Source organism: Podarcis bocagei, assembly GCF_964188305.1.
Source record: "Podarcis bocagei genome assembly, chromosome: 13".
NCBI lineage: Eukaryota > Metazoa > Chordata > Lepidosauria > Squamata > Lacertidae > Podarcis > Podarcis bocagei.
In genome coordinates, this window is record NC_138138.1 from 54192016 (window position 1) to 54209687 (window position 17672).

At 48.3% G+C, this 17672-nt stretch overlaps 1 protein-coding gene across 1 annotated transcript in view; it reads right to left on the reverse strand.

Moving 5' to 3' along the window:
• ACAP1 (ArfGAP with coiled-coil, ankyrin repeat and PH domains 1) overlaps positions 1-17672 on the reverse strand; it is a 45766-nt gene that overhangs the window by 6315 nt on the left and 21779 nt on the right. Inside the window, exons 11-19 of the mRNA XM_081167815.1 lie at positions 16142-16193; positions 13981-14081; positions 12398-12509; positions 10692-10900; positions 8999-9068; positions 7751-7845; positions 4370-4537; positions 3944-3975; positions 356-549 (exon numbers count right to left, since the gene is read on the reverse strand). Coding sequence (XP_081023941.1) covers positions 356-549; positions 3944-3975; positions 4370-4537; positions 7751-7845; positions 8999-9068; positions 10692-10900; positions 12398-12509; positions 13981-14081; positions 16142-16193 — 1033 coding nt within the window. The remainder of the gene's footprint in view (positions 1-355; positions 550-3943; positions 3976-4369; positions 4538-7750; positions 7846-8998; positions 9069-10691; positions 10901-12397; positions 12510-13980; positions 14082-16141; positions 16194-17672) is intronic.

Below are 17672 nucleotides of genomic sequence, written 5' to 3' on the forward strand. Positions count from 1 at the left end.
AATTCAACCATGGGCATTTGAGGAAGTCACTTAACAACGTTATTAAGACTGGTTTAACTACAATTAGGATGTTTGTCTGTTTGTTTGTCTTACAATTGTTCTGGAAAATTAATTTTAAAAAATTGGGGGGGGGGAATTAAGACAAAAACATGTATTGGTGACAAATAATAGATAACTGAAATAAGGAATGGATGGGAGGTCGGGTCTATAGTCCAAGGACCACTTTTCATTTTATTGATTTGTAATTAATATTGTCCTTATCATGGTTTGGTTTGTATTTCTTGTCTTGGTTCCCCTCCCTTTTTTTGGTGTATCAATTAAAAAAAAAAGAGTTCTGAGCCCCACACAGACTCACCGCAGCGACGGCCTGCAGCAAAGGGGTCCGGCTTTCGTGGTTCGCGTTCACCCAGTTGACGTCAGCGCCGTGAGCCAGGGCGTCCGCCATGGTCGGCAGGCTTGGGGGTGCAGCGGCAGCGCGATAGAGCAAGGCCCCTGGGTGCAAACTCTGCAGGTTTTCTGTGGGGCTTGGAGAGGCCCCTTCCCTTGCCCCTAAAAAGAGGGGGGGGGGCAGAGAGAATCAGTCCAGCAACAGCCACCAGTGTGGATTACTTAAGAAGCTGTCTTGCAGTGGCGTAGCGTGGGTTGTCAGCACCCGGGGCAAGGCAAGTAATTTGCGCCCCCTAACCCTAACCCCCAGATGTTGCGCCCGGTGCGGCCGGCCCCCCCTGCACCCCCCACGCTACGCCACTGCTGTCTTGTACTGAGTTAGACCACTGGCCAATCTAATTCAGGAATGCCAACACTGGCTGGCAGCAGCAGCAGCAGCACCTCTCCAGGATTTTATTCATTCCATAAAATATATACATGGCAAGAAACCCAAATGCAATTTACGAAAAGAGCTACAGCAATGACAGATTGAGGTTGAACCCTGGCAAGACAGAAGTACTGTTTTGGGGGGACAGGAGGCGGGCAGGTGTGGGGGACTCCCTGGTCCTGAATGGGGCAACTGTGCCCCTGAAGGACCAGGTGCGCAGCCTGGGAGTCATTTTGGACTCACAGCTGTCCATGGAGGCGCAGGTCAGTTCTGTGTCCAGGGCAGCTGTCTCCCAGCTCCATCTGGTACGCAGGATGAGACCCTCCCTGCCCGTGGACTGTCTCGCAAGAGTGGTGCATGCTCTGGTTATCTCTCACTTGGACTACTGCCATGCGCTCTATGTGGGGCTACCTTTGAAGGTGACCCGGAAACTACAACTAATCCAGAATGCGGCAGCTAGACTGGTGACTGGGAGTGGCCGCTGAGACTACATAATACCGGTCTTGAAAGACCTACATTGGCTCCCAGTACGTTTCCGAGCACAATTCAAAGTGTTGGTGCTGACCTTGAAAGCCCTAAACGGACTCAAAGGCCCAGTAGACCTGAAGGAGCGTCTCCACCCCCATCGTTCTGCCCGGACACTGAGGTCCAGCTCTGAAGGCCTTCTGGCAGTTCCCTCCCTGCAAGAAGTGAGGGTACAGAGAACCAGACAGAGGGCCTTCTCAGTGGTGGCACCTGCCCTGTGGAACCCGCCCTCCCATCAGATGTCAAAGAGAATAACAACTACCAGACTTTTAAAAGACATCTGAAGGCAGCCCTGTCTAGGGAAGCTTTTAATGTTTGATGCATTAGTGTATTTTAATATTTTGTTGGAAGCCACCCAGAGTGGTGGCTGGGGAAGCCCAACCAGATGGGCGGGGTATAAATGATGATGATGATGATGATGATGATGATGATGATGATGATGAAACCAAGAGAAATTTACAACAGCACTTTGAAGCATACAAATTAAAATTGCCTCCACTTCCCTATGCATCTGGGTAGGCCTGTCGAAACAAGGATGTTTTTAGCAGGCCCTGAAAGGAGTCCAGCGAAGGCAGCTGCTTGCTCTCAAGAGGCAGGGAGTTCCACAGTGTCAGTGGTGCCAGTTCTGCCGTTCAAAGCAGCCAAGTGGACCAAAGCAGCAGGGGAAGGAGATCTCATAGGTAAAGTGGTCCCCACGTTGTTAAGGGCTTTGTATACAGATAATAACGCCTTGGACTCGGCCCAGATTGGCAAACAGTGCCGACACCCGACTGCCGACAGGAGCGAGGCCTTGTCAGGATACTAGCCCCTCTGCTCAGAGATCTAACATTTTTGTTTAGGCAAGCCTACCCAGTCATTCAGGAAGCCGCTTCGAGTTCGAATCTGCTCTTATTCCGTTGTCGTTTTAAGTTTTCAAAATCTTATGATCGTTTTATTGCTTTGTCCTTTTTTTGTAATCTGCTTTGAGGTTTGTTTGTTTTTACAACGAAGCTGCGATTCCTGCAATGCCAGGGCTTGGACAATACGACCCCTTTCGATTCTGCAATTCTGTGATTCTATAAGCGGCGTGTGAATTTTAGGAGATAAATAAATGCGTCCTGGCATTCTGGGGCTAGGACTGAAGAGCACCTGGAAAGATGGGGACTCTCACCCAGCCCAGCTCTCTTCCAGGTGTGTCCCCATCCATAGCTGTCAACTTTCAGATTTGAAAATAAGGGATCAGCAGCCTCACCTGGCCCGGGGACAGTCTACGGCACGGGTGTCAAACACAAGGCCCGCGGGCCGAATCCGGCCCGTCAGACCTCGTCATGTGGCCCGTGTAGCCGCCACCGGCCGCCAGCCTTCACCTTTTATTCTTGCTTTTTTTTTTTTGACACAAGAAAGCCGCCTCTTCAGTGCATGCTTTCAGATGTTTTCAGTCATGAATCTGAACAAGACCAAGCTCAGATCACGCATCACTTATGATAACCTCCATGCTGTTTTGCGGATTGCTACAGCACAAGACCTAACGCCAGACATCGATGGACTGACCTCAGGAAAAGGATGTCAGCCATCTAGTCAGAAAAGTTAAAAAAAAAGTTAATGCCTTGTGTTTGCCATATGTGTAATAAACAGTGTTTGGCAATATTTGTGTGTTTAAAAAAAAATTTACTGTCTGTTACCAAAAATCATTTTTCAATAAATTGTACAATAATTGTACATTTGAATATCTACTTGCCATTATTCTGACTATGTTTCTGCTTTCAGAGCTAGTTATTACTTACATTATTACAAAAAACAGTAATAATTGAATGCAGTGACAATAATTTATGATAATAAAGAGTGGACACATAGTCCTACAGATACAACCGGCCCTTTGAGGGTGACCAAACTGCTGATGCGGCCCCCGATGAATTTGAGTTTGACACCCCTGGTCTACGGGATATTTAACCATCCGGGAAAGCAGCAGAAAACTGCGCTGGAATAAGGACATTTCCCGCAAAATAAGGGAAGGTTGACATGGTTGGAAATGAAATAAATAGAAAGGATCATAAACTATTTTTATATGCAGTAACAGCAGCAAGAATATTACTGGCCCAAAAATGGAAGCAGGAAGAATTACCATCGATAGAAGAATGGAGAATGAAATTAATGGACTACGCAGAAATGGATAAATTAACAGGAAGAGTCTGAAACCAACGAGATCACAAGTTTACCAAGGACTGAAGTAAATTTGTGGATTATATGAAAAGCATATGTGATGAGCAAACAACGTTTGTGGGTTTACAGGAAGCTTTGTGAAGGAATAATATTAGAAACACTGTAAAAAAGGGAACAAGGGAGTAAGTTTATTTAAAACAAAAGGCAATGTTAAATTTAGAATTGCGGGTAGAAGATTTGATAACGGAAGATTTGCGGGTGAGTCGAAGGAAGTCAAAATTGGTATTTGTGATAATATTGAAAACGTATGTTTAAATTTTATATTGGAAATTGAATAAAAATAATTTTAAAAAAATAAATAAATAAGGGAAGGTTGGCAGCTATGGACCTCATCCCTCCTAAACGGAGCTCAAAAACAAACCTCCACCACCTTTCAAAGTATACCTGGCTTTGAGAGACACATACCTGGGTTTGGGCTCGCTTGGCTTGGACTACTTCCCGTAGGAGTAAAAAAAAGGGGACCAGTAAGAAACGGTATATTCTTTCAGCATTCGGGTAAAACCTATTGGTATCCTTATCTGCACTGCATTATGCAATGACGACTTTACACCTAGTTTGCAAGGAGGCTGAGAAGGTGAGCGCTGGTGGTGCAGCTGTTACCTTAGCAGGTAAAGGTAAAAGGTAAAGGACCCCTAGACGGTTAAGTCCAGTCAAAGGCGACTCTGGGGTTGCGGCGCTCATCTCGCTTTATTGGCCGAGAGAGCCGGCGTTTGTCCACAGACAGCTTTCCAGGTCATGTGGCCAGCAGGACTAAACCGCCTCTGGAGCAACGGGACACTGCGATGGAAACCCGCTAAGGGCAGGGGGGGAGGAAGAGAGCCGTTCTCCCTACCTGCGCCCCCTCGTTTCTGCCCCGGAGGTTTGGGTTTGGGGAACGGTTTGGGCTTATCGATCCCTCGGACATCTCCACCTCGATTCAGCCGTGCCCCGGCCTTTGGGAACTGGGTGATGAACTTCTTTTCCACGTATTTGGCCCTGATCCAGGCCTCCTTCTCCAACCTTGGGGCAGAGAAACAGAAGAAGAATTTTATTTTATTTTATTTTTTAATTTTTATTTAATTTTTAATTTAATTTAATTTTTAATTTAATTTTTAATTTAATTTTTAATTTAATTTTTAATTTAATTTTTAATTTAATTTAATTTTTAATTTAATTTAATTTAATTTTTATAACAATGACAGGTACCAAAGGTGAATTTTGCACATGTTCAGAGACTTGACAACGTTCCTGCACAGAATTGACAAGCGAAGGGGGAGGAGCCAAAGTTTCCTGGTGCATGATGGGAGTGGCCCTTTCATCTCTCTCTCCCCCCCCCCCATTTAGAGAGTGAGGGATGGTGCAGATCAGTCCTATGCAACAGCACCACCTACTGGGCAACCGACGGTAGGTGCTTTCTGGCCACCATGGTATCAGCCAACGAAGTTGCAGGTACCTGAACACTCCTCTTCCCTCCCCATCCCTCTTTCCTTTTGTGCCATGTCTACCGGAACGCGTCAGCCCCTGGGACAGGGACTGCCTTATCTTTTAATACACAGGGAGCACTGAGAACCTTTTAGGTGCATTATAGAGTATTGAATAAAAAGGGAGGGAATCAAATGTGTAGACGCAAACACAAATCTCTCTCCTTCTGTGGCTGTGTTGTGTAGTGGTTAGAGCACCAGATCTCAAACTTTCTTCCCTGGGCTACACTTTCAGAATAACATTTTTGCTCGGGCCACATTGAATCGTTTTATTCCTAAGAAATGCAATGGAATACTCCAAGCAGTACTCGATTTATAACATAGAACACAATTGCTTTATAGTATGATCACGGGACACTCAGAAAGTATAAAACAAGGCAGCTGCCTAAAAACATGCATCATTCCCAAAATATAATTAGGATCAAGCCTCTTAAGTAAGTATACAAAGTCGAGGAGACGTGTGAGCTTGCTTTTTTGCCAGGTAATCTCATTTAAATCAGATCTCATCAACACAAGAAGCCCTTCTCTTCTGTGATCTTTCTTATTAGCCAGAATTTATTTGCCCTGTACACAACAATACGTTGTGGAGAATTGCAGAATAGCCAACGCCCCTGAAGAGAGGTGTGGATAGTCTTCCTGGCTGTATATCCAAATATATACAGTGGTACCTCAGGTTAAGTACTTAATTCGTTCTGGAGTTCCGTTCTTAACCTGAAACTGTTCTCTTTTTTTTTTTAAAAAAAAAGATATTTATTAAATTTTCACAAATTATATAATCAAACACAATACAAACAAACACACACAAAAACAAACAAATATAATTTCAAATCCTTATTTTCTTAAAACTTACTTCACCGACCTCCTCATACCTCCCCTTTCTGCATTCCAATTTCAAATATTTAGTTCAACAAATCCTCACCCTTAATTTTATCTAATTGTAATCCTTTCTTTACTTTTGAATTGATCTTTACAGCTGTAATCCGCTTACTTTCTATAGCCACAACACTTTAACATTCATTAATTTTACAATATTTCTTAAGATAGGTTCTAAATTTCTTCCAATCTTCATCCGCCGTCTCTTTCCCCTGGTCACGGATTCTGCCAGTCATTTCAGCCAGTCCCATGTAGTCTATCACCTTCATCTGCCATTCTTCCAGAGTGGGTAAATCTTGTGTCTTCCAGTACTTTGCGATGAGTATTCTTGCTGCCGTTGTAGCGTACATAAAAAAAGTTCTATCTTTCTTTGGCACCAATTGGCCGACAATGCCCAAGAGAAAGGCTTCTGGTTTCTTACTTAACCTGAAACTGTTCTTAACCTGAAGCACCACTTTAGCTAATGGGGCCTCCTGCTGCCGCCCCGCCGCCGGAGCCTGATTTCTGTTCTCATCCTGAAGCAAAGTTCTTAACCTGAAGCACGATTTCTGGGTTAGCGGAGTCTGTAACCTGAAGCGTATGTAACCTGAAGCGTATGTAACCTGAAGCGTATGTAACCCGAGGTACCACTGTATATACATTTGATACCATAGTATACCATACGACACTGAAATGTTTAAATGTTTCTTTGCTTGTCCCTGAACGTTCCCGCCACAGTTGCCATCCTCTCCTGGCGCACCGGCGCAGTGCGTCGCACACCCTTAGAGAACCACCAGGTCACAGCAAGATCTGGGTTCAAATCCCCCCCTAGGCCATGGGCGAAGGTCGTGGTTGTGGCCTAGAGGCAGCCGCTGCCAAATCTCAGCCTAACCTGCCCCACAGGGTTGTTGTGAGAATAAAAGTGGGAATTAGGAAACCATGCACACCAACTTGAGCCCCTCAAGTTGGGATAGAAATGTAGATAATCTTTTTTAGGGTGGTTATAGCAGATGGGGGCTTGCGGGGGAAGGAGGAGGAGATGTGGGGTGTTTCTGCCTTCTGGAAGAAGGTAAAGGTAAACGGACCCCTGACCATTAGGTCCAGTCGTGGCCGACTCTGGGGTTGCGGTGCTCATCTCGCTTTATTGGCCGAGGGAGCCGGCGTACAGCTTCCGGGTCATGTGGCCAGCAGGACTAAGCCGCTTCTGGCGAACCAGAGCAGCGCACGGAAATGCCGTTTACCTTCCCACTGGAGCAGTGCCTCTTTATCTACTTGCACTTTGACGTGCTTTTGAACTGCTAGGTGGGCAGGAGCAGGGACCGAGCAACGGGAGCTCACCCCGTCGCGGGGATTTGAACCACTGACCTTCCGATCGGCAAGTCCTAGGCTCTGTGAAGGTACAGGGTTATAATGATGAGGACTAGCTGCCTGAAAAACAGTTTCTATCCAAATACGATTTTGGTTTTAAATACAGTGTAAGGAGTCTCTATGGGAGTACAGTGGTACCTTGGGTTAAGTACTTAATTCGTTCCGGAGGTCCATTCTTAACCTGAAACTGTTCTTAACCTGAAGCACCACTTTAGCTAATGGGGCCTCCCGCTGCTGGAGCACGCTTTCTGTTCTCATCCTGAAGCAAAGTTCTTAACCCGAGGTACTATTTCTGGGTTAACGGAGTCTGTAACCTGAAGCGTATGTAACCTGAAGCGTATGTAACCAGAAGTGTCTATAACCTGAGGTACCACTGTATATTGTATTTAAAAATGGGGTATCAGAGTTTTTAGGGGGCTAACCAGGCTGGGTTTTTGAATGTCTTTATGTAGATTTTTTTCAATTTCGTTGTTCTGTATGGGACAATGACAATAAAGATTATCGTATCATTCAATGAAGGGGACGTCCTCACCGCGAACAGCCCGGCTGGGGACGCTTCATGTTCATCTCTTCCACTCGCGCCTCGTAAATCTGGTTGATGACTCGGTTTCCCAGTTCGCACATCAGCTGCAGGAGGAGGAGGGAGAAGAGAGGCTCTCAAAAAGTGCATTTTAGCCAACCCCCCCGACCCATCTCCACTAGGCACTGAGAGGGAACCTTTAGCCTTCCAGCTTTTGCTAGGCTACAACTCCCATCACTGACTGGCAGAGGATGAGGGGGTGACAAAACGCAACTCGCCGCTTTCTGTTGGGTGGCATCGCAGGGTTGGGTGGCATCGCAGCACGTCCTGCCCGTCCTGTCCATGCCCCGCCCTTGGGGGGGTACACCCTGCCTTGCCAGAGCTTCGAGCGTGGCCACACACACACACGCACACACCGAGGGGAGTGACATTCGGCGCACATCACTCCCGCAACTCCCATGCCTACCCTGACGCATAGCTGTCAACTTTCCCCTTTTCTTGCGAGGAATCCTATTCGGAATAAGGGAATTTCCCTTAAAAAGGGGGGGGGGAACGTTGACAGCTAGGACCCTGAGCCGTCGGGGGAAGGCGGGGAGCTGCGCCGCTTTGCCAGCGGCCTTCCCCCCCCTTCCCCCAGCTCGGGGGAGGCTTGGGGGTCACGGGCAGGTGGCGTGCTGTTGCCCCCCATGCTCCTGGAGAAGGGCAGGGCTTAGCTTTCTTTGATGGGCGCAGTGGAGGGAGGGAGGGAAAAATTTAATGGGGAGGTTGACAAAAAAAATTCTGCACCGGGTACCACCTGACCTTGCTACGCCACTGCCATCATTCTCAACCACTGGTGACTGATGGGGACTGGGTACCACCTGACCTTGCTACGCCACTGCCATCATTCCCAACCACTGGGGACCGGGTACCACCTGACCCTGTTACGCCACTGCCATCATTCCCAACCACTGGGGACCGATGGGTACCGGGTACCACCTGACCTTGCTACGCCACTGCCATCATTCCCAACCACTGGGGACTGATGGGTACCGGGTACCACCTGACCTTGCTACGCCACTGCCATCATTCCCAACCACTGGGGACTGATGGGTACCGGGTACCACCTGACCTTGCTACGCCACTGCCATCATTCTCAACCACTGGTGACTGATGGGGACTGGGTACCACCTGACCTTGCTACGCCACTGCCATCCTTCCCAACCACTGGGGACCGATGGGGGGTTCGGAGCCCGCCCACCATTAGGCCCCTGCATTTACCTTGACTAGCTCAGGTTCCCAGGAGTCGAGCGTCAGCGACCGCACCTTGGAGAAATGGACACCGAGACTCCTAATTTGGAGACAGGGAGGGAGAGATCAGGCAAGGGGCGCTCCTGCTCCGTGCAGGGCACAGTTAAACTGCGGAACTCCCTGCCACAGGAGGCAGGCAACAACCTGGAGGGCTTGAAAAGAAGATGTGGCAAATCTGTGGAGGGCTATCAAATGCCATTCGCCACGGTGGCCGGGCTCAGAAACATTTTCTGAATCCCAACTGATGGAAACCACAGAGGTGGGACAGGGCTCTTGGGCTCAGATCCTGTTTGCGGGTTTCCCATAATAGTCATCTGGTCGGCCACTGTGAGAGCAGGATGCCTCTGGGCCTGATCCACCAGGCTCTATTTATGTTCCTAACAGAGGGGCCAACCTTCAAGGTGGGGTGGGAGAAATGCCAATCCCTCTTTTTCGATTGTACCCAAGCCCCACCCTCACTTCCCTGGCTCCTCCCATCTATGGCAAGCACCTCCCCATTTTGTCACAAGCCCCACCCCCTTTCCCAGTTCCTGGTGTGCAAGCCCCGCCCCTTTCCTCCACAGGCTCCTCCCACAATCTCAGCCCCAACACTTCAGCCACTAACTTACTAAGATATACCGTATTGGCCTGAATATAAGCCACACTTCTCCCCCCAAATTCCGACTTATATTCGCGACTTTATGGGATGCAGCCAGGACTGCGGCGAAGTGCCCCATCTTCTCCCCCAAGGCCAAGAAGGGAGGAAGCGAGGAAGGGGGAAGGCCGCTGGCAACGCAGCGCAATCCACCCCCTTCTACCCAGTATGCAGCCAGAAGCAGCAAGGAATGAATCGGCTTGAAGAAATGGAGGCAGTGAGAGATTTTACTATCTTGGGCTCCATGATCACTGCAGATGGTGACAGCAATCACAAAATTGAAAGACGCCTGCTTCTTGGGAGAAAAGCAATGACAAATCTAGACAGCATCTCAAAAAGCAGAGACATCACCTTGCCGACAAAGGTCCGTATAGTGAAAGCTCTGGTTTTCCCAGTAGTGATGTATGGAAGTGAGAGCTGGACCATAAAGAAGGCTGATGGCCGAAGAATGGATGCTTTTGAATTCTGGCGCTGGAGGAGACTCTGGAGAGTCCCATGGACTGCAAGAAGATCAAACCTCTCCATTCTGAAGGAAATCAGCCCTGAGTGCTCACTGGAAGGGCAGATCCTGAAGCTGAGGCTCCAAGACTTTGGCCACCTCATGAGAAGAGAAGACTCCCTGGAAAAGACCCTGATGTTGGGAAAGATGGAGGGCATAAGGAGAAGGGGACGACGGAGGACGAGATGGTGGGACGGTGTTCTCGAAGCTACCAGCATGAGTTTGACCAAAATGCAGGAGGCAGTGGAAGACAGGAGGGCCTGGCGTGCTCTGGTCCAGGGGGCCACGAAGAGTCGGACATGACTAAACAACCAAAACCACAATATTTGGCTATTTTTTCTTTTTTTCCTTCCAATTTTAAAGGTGCAGCTTATATTCATGCCAATATGGTATTTCAAAGCCCCTCCCCTTTCTCCAAGGCTCCTCCCACCTCCCTCAAGCCCCGCCTCTTAGAGCAGGAAAGGGAGCAGCAGAGAAAACCAGGAACTGGAATCTGCTCCATCCGCCACGCCCTAAGTTTGCCAGCTCACCTGTGGATGCCGGAACACTCTATGCAAAGCGTGATGCCCAGGTTGATGCTTGCCCACTCAGGCGCCGGCTCCCGGCAGTCGCAACACTGGGCGTTGCCCTCCAGTCTCTGCACCTGGTCTATCACTTGCTTGTCCACCCCGGCACGCAGCTTCCGGCTGGAGGGGGACTGCAGTTTTGCGGCAGAAAGAGACGCCGTCCGCTCCAGGGGCTGCAGAGGAGTGGAACGAAAAAGGCTTGCATGTATTTCCCCCCCTTTCCAAGTTCAGAAATTGGCATTCGGGCGCGAGAATCTCAATCCTCGTTTTGAAATGGCAGCCACAAGAAAACCAAGTTGCTAGCCCTCAATACAGGATGGGAAGGCAATGACTGTGTAAGCCTTGGGAACTGCAGGGCACAAGAAAGTTTTGAAGGGGTGCCAGTACGGTAAGAAGAGTTGTGCAAAGTAAACAGGATTTATATACCACCTGCAACAATGTTTGAATATTTTAAAGGCACAGCACCGGAGGCAGGTCAGGAAATTGTGGCCTTAGTGAAAAACAGTGACAAAAATAGAAATCTGCAAAAATGAGAGAAGTTTAAAAAAGGTAAAGGACCCCTGGGAGGTTATCGCGCTTTTCAGGCTGAGGGAGCCGGCGTTTGTCCGCAGACAGCTTTCCGGGTCATGTGGCCAGCAGGACTAAACCGCTTCTGGCACACAGAACGCCGTGACGAGCAGTGGCGTAGCGTGGGTTGTCAGCACCCGGGGCAAGGCAAGTAATTTGCGCCCCCTAACCCGTGGATTTGCGCCCCCTAACCCGTGGATTTGCGCCCCCTAACCCTAACCCCCAGATGTTGTGCCCGGTGCGGCCGGGCCCCCTTGCACCCCCCACGCTACGCCACTGGTGACGAGTGGCAGAGCGCATGGAAAAAACATCTCTCATCATCCATAAATTCCCAGCTCACCAGAGCCTGGGAAATGGCATCTATCAATAAACCCTCAAATCTAATAAGAGTAAGAGAAGGTCAGTCTGGCAAATGGGAAAATGGAACATGATTATCTTCCACTGGAACAGCAAACATATAAAACTGTAACTTGGTTATTGGAAGACATATAGAGATATTTTTTAAAAATCCTTTCCTGTGTATGGCAAGACTCTGCACAAAGGTTCTGTACTGTGGCATATTTTTTAAGCACACTTCTATATGCTGCCTTCATCACATTTATATTCAACACACCAATATTCCTAGTCTCTAGTCTCTTGGGACAGAGCGTTCCACCAAGTCGGGGCCACTACTGAAAAGGCCCTGGCCCTAGCTGAAACCAATCTAACCACCTTGCGACCTGCGACCTCCAAGGTGTTGTCATTTGTGGACCTTAACGTCTTCCGTGGGGCATACCAGTAGAGGCAGTCCTGTAGGTACGAGGGTCCTAGGCTGTATAGGGCTTTGAAGGTTAAAACCAGCACCTTAAACCTGATCCTGTACTCCACCGGGAGCCAGTGCAGCTGGTATAGCACCGGGTGAATGTGATCTCGCAGTGAGGACCCGGTAAGGAGTCTCGCTGCGGCATTCTGCACCCGCTGGAGTTTCTGGGTCAGTCTCAAGGGCAGCCCCACGCAGAGCAAAAAATAAGCAAAAAGCGGTGGGTGTCTTCTGCTTAGGGTGAAGGTTTGGGACCGGAATACTGTGAATTTGCTAACTCTCCTCGTGTTCGGCAACCCTTTACCTGCCCCCGGGGTTCCAGGTGTTCCTCGTTGTAAGCAGACGCGATGCTGTTTTGAACGGCACACACCCACGCTTGCTGGTGCCTCTCCGAATCCGCCTGGAGGAAACAGCTCCTGCCAGGGAAAGCGGAAGGACAGCACAGGGTCAAAGAGGGAGAACACGGAATGGCAGAACGGCAGAGCTCGAAGGGACCTCCAAAGGTCCTCCAGCCCAACCCCCGAGATGCAGTCGGTGGTCGTCCGAACCTCCGTTGAAAAACCTCCAAGGAAGGAGAGTCTATTCTGAGGGAGTCTGTTTCAACGCCCAACGGCTCTTAGTGTCAGAAAATTCGTCCTAATCTTTAGTCAGCATCTCCTTCATTGTTATTTGAATCCACAGGTTCGGGTCCGGAAAACAGGCAGCGGAAAACAGGCCTTCTCCATTTTTGTTTTCTTATTTGAAGATGGCTGCCTCTCAGCTCCCTCTTCTCCTGGCTAAACTCTTCCGACGCTTGGTTTCCAGACTCACTTTATAGTCTCGGTTGCCCTCCTCTGCGCACCTTCCAGCTTGCCAATACAGTGGTACCTCGGGTTAAGAACTTAATTCGTTCCGGAGGTCCGTTCTTAACCCAAAACTGTTCTTAACCTGAGGTACTACTTTAGCTAATACGGTCTCCCACTGCTGTGGAGCAATTTCTGTTCTCATCCTCACAAAGTTCTTAACCCGAGGTACTATTTCTGGGTTAGCGGAGTCTGTAACCTAAAGCGTATGTAACACGAGGTACCACTGTACCCCTCTTCCCAATTCAAAGTGTTGGTGCTGACCTTGAAAGCCCTAAACGGCCTCGAAGGCCCAGTAAACCTGAAGGAGCGTCTCCACTTCCATTGTTCTGCCCGGACACTGAGGTCCAACGCCGAGGGCCTTCTGGCGGTTCCCTCCCTGCGAGGAGCCAAGTTACAGGGAACCAGGCAGAGGGCCTTCTCAGTGGTGGCGCCTGCCCTGTGGAACGCCCTTCCAGCAGATGTCAAGGAAATAAACAACTACCTGACTTTTAGACGACATCTGAAGGCAGCCCTGTTTAGGGAAGTTTTTAGTGTTTGGTGTTTTATCATGTTTTAATATTCTGTTGGAAGCCGCCCGGAGTGGCTGGGTTTCCCCAGCCAAATGGGCAGGGCATAAATAAATTATTATTATTATAGTGGTACCTCGGGTTAAGTACTTAATTCGTTCTGGAGGTCCGTTCTTAACCTGAAACTGTTCTTAACCTGAAGCACCACTTTAGCTAATGGGGCCTCCTGCTGCCGCCGCGCCACCAGAGCACGATTTCTGTTCTCATCCTGAAGCAAAGTTCTTAACCTGAAGCACTATTTCTGAGATGCTCCTTCAGGTCTAGTGGGCCTTTGAGGCCATTTAGGGCTTTCAAGGTCAGCACCAACACTTTGAATTGTGCTCGGAAGCATCCTGGGAGCCAATGTAGGTCTTTCAGGACCGGTGTTATGTGGTCTCGGTGGCTGCTCCCAGTCCCCAGTCTAGCTGCTGTGCGTGTCTGTGTGTGTGTGCAAAAACACACATATTTGAGGGCCTAACAGGGAAGATAAAACTCACTTAGTGGGAGAAACCACCTCGAAGCAGAATCGGCGTTCGTGTTCCGGGCAAGGCTTGACGGTGCACAGCCGCAGGTCCTCCACAACCACCGTCAGGACATCCTGGGCTCGGGAAGGAAAAGGGCAGGATTTGGCCCTGGCACAAACAGCCCCCTGCCTCTGCCTCTTCAGATGCCACCATCATTCTTCCCATCCGTGCCCTGCTCTCATCCCCGATATTAACCCATCTGAACTCTCCTCCACCCAACGGATAGAATTCATCTTACACCCACACGCCCTGGTGGATTAGCAGATAAGTCTGCCAAACCTGTTTAGGCTCCTAATCTTTCTTTCTTTCTTTCTTTCTTTCTTTCTTTTTCTCTCTCTCTCTCTCTCATCAGGCTCCTAATTCTTCATTCAACAAAGCAAGGTGAAGGGGTGGGGGACGGGCCAATTCTTTCGGTAGTTTGGGTGCAATTGAGATTTGCAGAAAGCAGGGTTGGAAAGCCAAGAACTGATTTTTCATCTCAGGACTGCACTGCCAATTCCGAGAAGCCTTTAATCTTAATGATTTGGATCGCCAGCGTTCCAGGGCTTGTCAAACGACCCTTCTTGAAAAGGAATCTCATAAACTGAAAGTACCCAGCAACGCTGAAAGTATTCAAAGGACAGAGCTCAAATGACCTTTTTTTCCTTATGTACGGCATAAATTTTATTTCTTATACAAACTTTGAGGCACGGGGCCAGTAAACGGCCACATTTAAGACTACACAGAACCCCTATTCTCAACAATAACGGAACTCACAGATGGAGAATGCTTTTATTTTTAGAAATATTTGCAAAGGGAATCTCTGTATGACTTACCGTATTTTTTGCTCTATAAGACTCACTTTTTCCCTCCTAAAAAGTAAGGGGAAATGTGTGTGCGTCTTATGGGGCGAATGCAGGCTGCGCAGCTATCCCAGAAGCCAGAACAGCAAGAGGGATCGCTGCTTCCACTGCACAGCGATCCCTCTTGCTGTTCTGGCTTCTGAGATTCAGAATATTTTTTTTTCTCGTTTTCCTCCTCCAAAAACTAGGTGCGCCTTGTGGTCTGGTGCGTCTTATAGGGCGAAGAATGCGATAATAATGTACGATCCCTTTGGAACTGTGCTGTTCCCTTTGTACTTTTGTCCTTCCAGGCTGTGGCGCTTTATATTTTAAATTCTTTTCTTTTCTTACTTTTTGTTTCGAACAAATCAATAAAATTAAAAGAAAAAGAAGAGGGGTTTGCATGGGGACAGAGGGAGGAAAATCCATATTCCCAGACTATCCCTGGGCCTTTGACTTCTCTATCTCTTTCATGTTTAGACTGATACTCTAGTGTCTAATAAACTTTTAAAGCCATCCAAGTGGCAGGGAGTTCCGTAGCTTAACTACTCACTGTGCAAATATTTTATTTTCTCTGTCCTAAATGTTCCAACATCCAGCTTTATGGAGTGTCCCTGAATTCTTGTGTTCGACAGAGGAAGCAAGGCTTTTCTCTGTTCACCTCTTGCCAACTTCAATTCTGCTGCCTCTTAATCTGCCTTTTCTCTAAACTAAAAAGTCCAACATGCTGCAAGCTTTTCTTCCTAGGGGAGTTGCGCTCTCCCCCTCACCCGTGATCTTTTCGGCGGCCCTTTACTGAATCTCTTCCCCCGTCTACGATATCTTTTTGGAGCCAAGGCAACCGTTTTGCATACCAAAGAGCTCCAACAGCTCATCGGCCTTAATTTCAACAAATTAGTAATAATAATAATAATAATAATAATAATAATAATAATAATAATAATAATAAATTATTTATACCCTGCCCTTCCCAGTTCAAAAACCGGGCTCAGGGCGGCTAACAACAAATTTTAAACACTTAATTATAGAAGCAGAATAAAATACAGTATAAAAACGTGAATAACAATAAAATTCAAAATTCAAAAATCACTTTAGGGGAAATAACCATTAGGTAATCCCCAGGGCTAGCTGGCTGAATTGGTGCTACTTGAGCCAGCGAGGAGACCAGGGGAAAATTAGGAAAATAGGAAAAAAAGAGGCAGGTGGAATCTTGCAAACCTTAAGCCCAAGTTTTTGCCCCTTCCTCCCACAGCCCCCCCCAAATTCACACGCATCTCAACGGCTCACAAATAAATCCATTTCCTATTCCTCACCTTCGCCTTCTTCTGATATACCAGCTGGTTGCTCTGGATGGAAAACCAGCGCCTGCAATTAAAAAAATATACATAATGAAACGCATGGAAGGGAATGCGTGAGAACAAGGCAGATCTATAGATGTTCTGGACTAGGGCTTCAAGAAAGGGTTTCCCTCCCTCTTTGACAGAACTTAAACCAGGGGTCAGCAAACTTACCGCGATTCAGGCCAGTGTCTCCAGCGCCGATTGCGCGGCGGGCTGGAGGAGCACATGCCCATGCGCATGCGCACACGCTATTTCCGGCACATTTCCAGGTTGGAGGAGCACCGGAAATACAGTGGTACCTCGGGTTAAGTACTTAATTCGTTCCGGAGGTCCGTTCTTAACTTGAAACTGTTCTTAACCTGAAGCACCACTTTAGCTAATGGGGCCTCCTGCCGCCGCCGCGCGATTTCTGTTCTCATCCTGAAGCAAAGTTCTTAACCCGAGGTACTATTTCTGGGTTAGCGGAGTCTGTAACCTGAAGCATATGTAATCTGCAGCGTATGTAACACAAGGTACCACTGTAGCTTGCGCGCATGTGCACGGGCCTCGTCTGACCCGGATGTGCACCGAAAACAACGCTTGCGCATGCGCAAATAACGCTTGCACGTGCGCGCAAGCTATTTCCGGTGCTCCTCAGAGTGGGCAGCGGCACAGCGCTGGTAAGAGCGGGTGGCGAGGGTTGCCGCGGGCCGGATAAACAAGTCCCTTATCCGGCCCGCGAGCCTTAGTTTAGAGACCCCTGAAAACACACCAACAACTGGGAAACACTGGCCTGCAGTCGTTTCTGACTCTACAATTCTATGATCTAGAGCAGAAAGACACCCGGTGACCTGTGTGCCCGTTCAACCTGCTGACCAGGTGCTGTTAAAGGGGGAGGGGTGTAATCCAACTTTGTCCTACTCAGAGTAGGCCCACTGAAATCGATAGACCTAACTTGCCCATTCACCGCAAAGGGCCTGCTCTTGAGTGCAACTAGTATTTGCAAGTGCAACGAAGAACAGCTTTCGGGAGAGGAATGTGCTCTTTAAAGCATTTAATACCCTGCTATTCTGCAAACCAACCAGTGGCCTGACTCTGCACAAGGCCTCTTCCTGTATTCATAGAATCAAGAGAGTTGCAAGGGGCCACAAGGCTTGACTGGTCTAAGGTTACCAGATTTTTTTCAATGAATCCGGGGACACTTTTCAACTTCAATGGATTTTGTATGGGGACTGATTTGTAAATCTGGGGTCTGTCCCCAGGAAACGGGGGTATCTGGTAAGCTTAGTCTAGTCCAACCCCCTGCAATGCGACGTGGGTCTCGAACCCACAACCCTGAGATGAAGTGTCTCACACTCTACTGACTGAGCTGCCTAGCTGATGCTATATTCCTCCTGAGCAACTGGTAACCTGTGCTTTTCTTTCCAGAGCCTAAAAGCACAGGTAAGTCCTGACCCTTACAAATACTTTCGGAATAATGAGAGGCTGCAAAAACGGCTCCAGGTATCAGAAGGAGGGGGGAGAT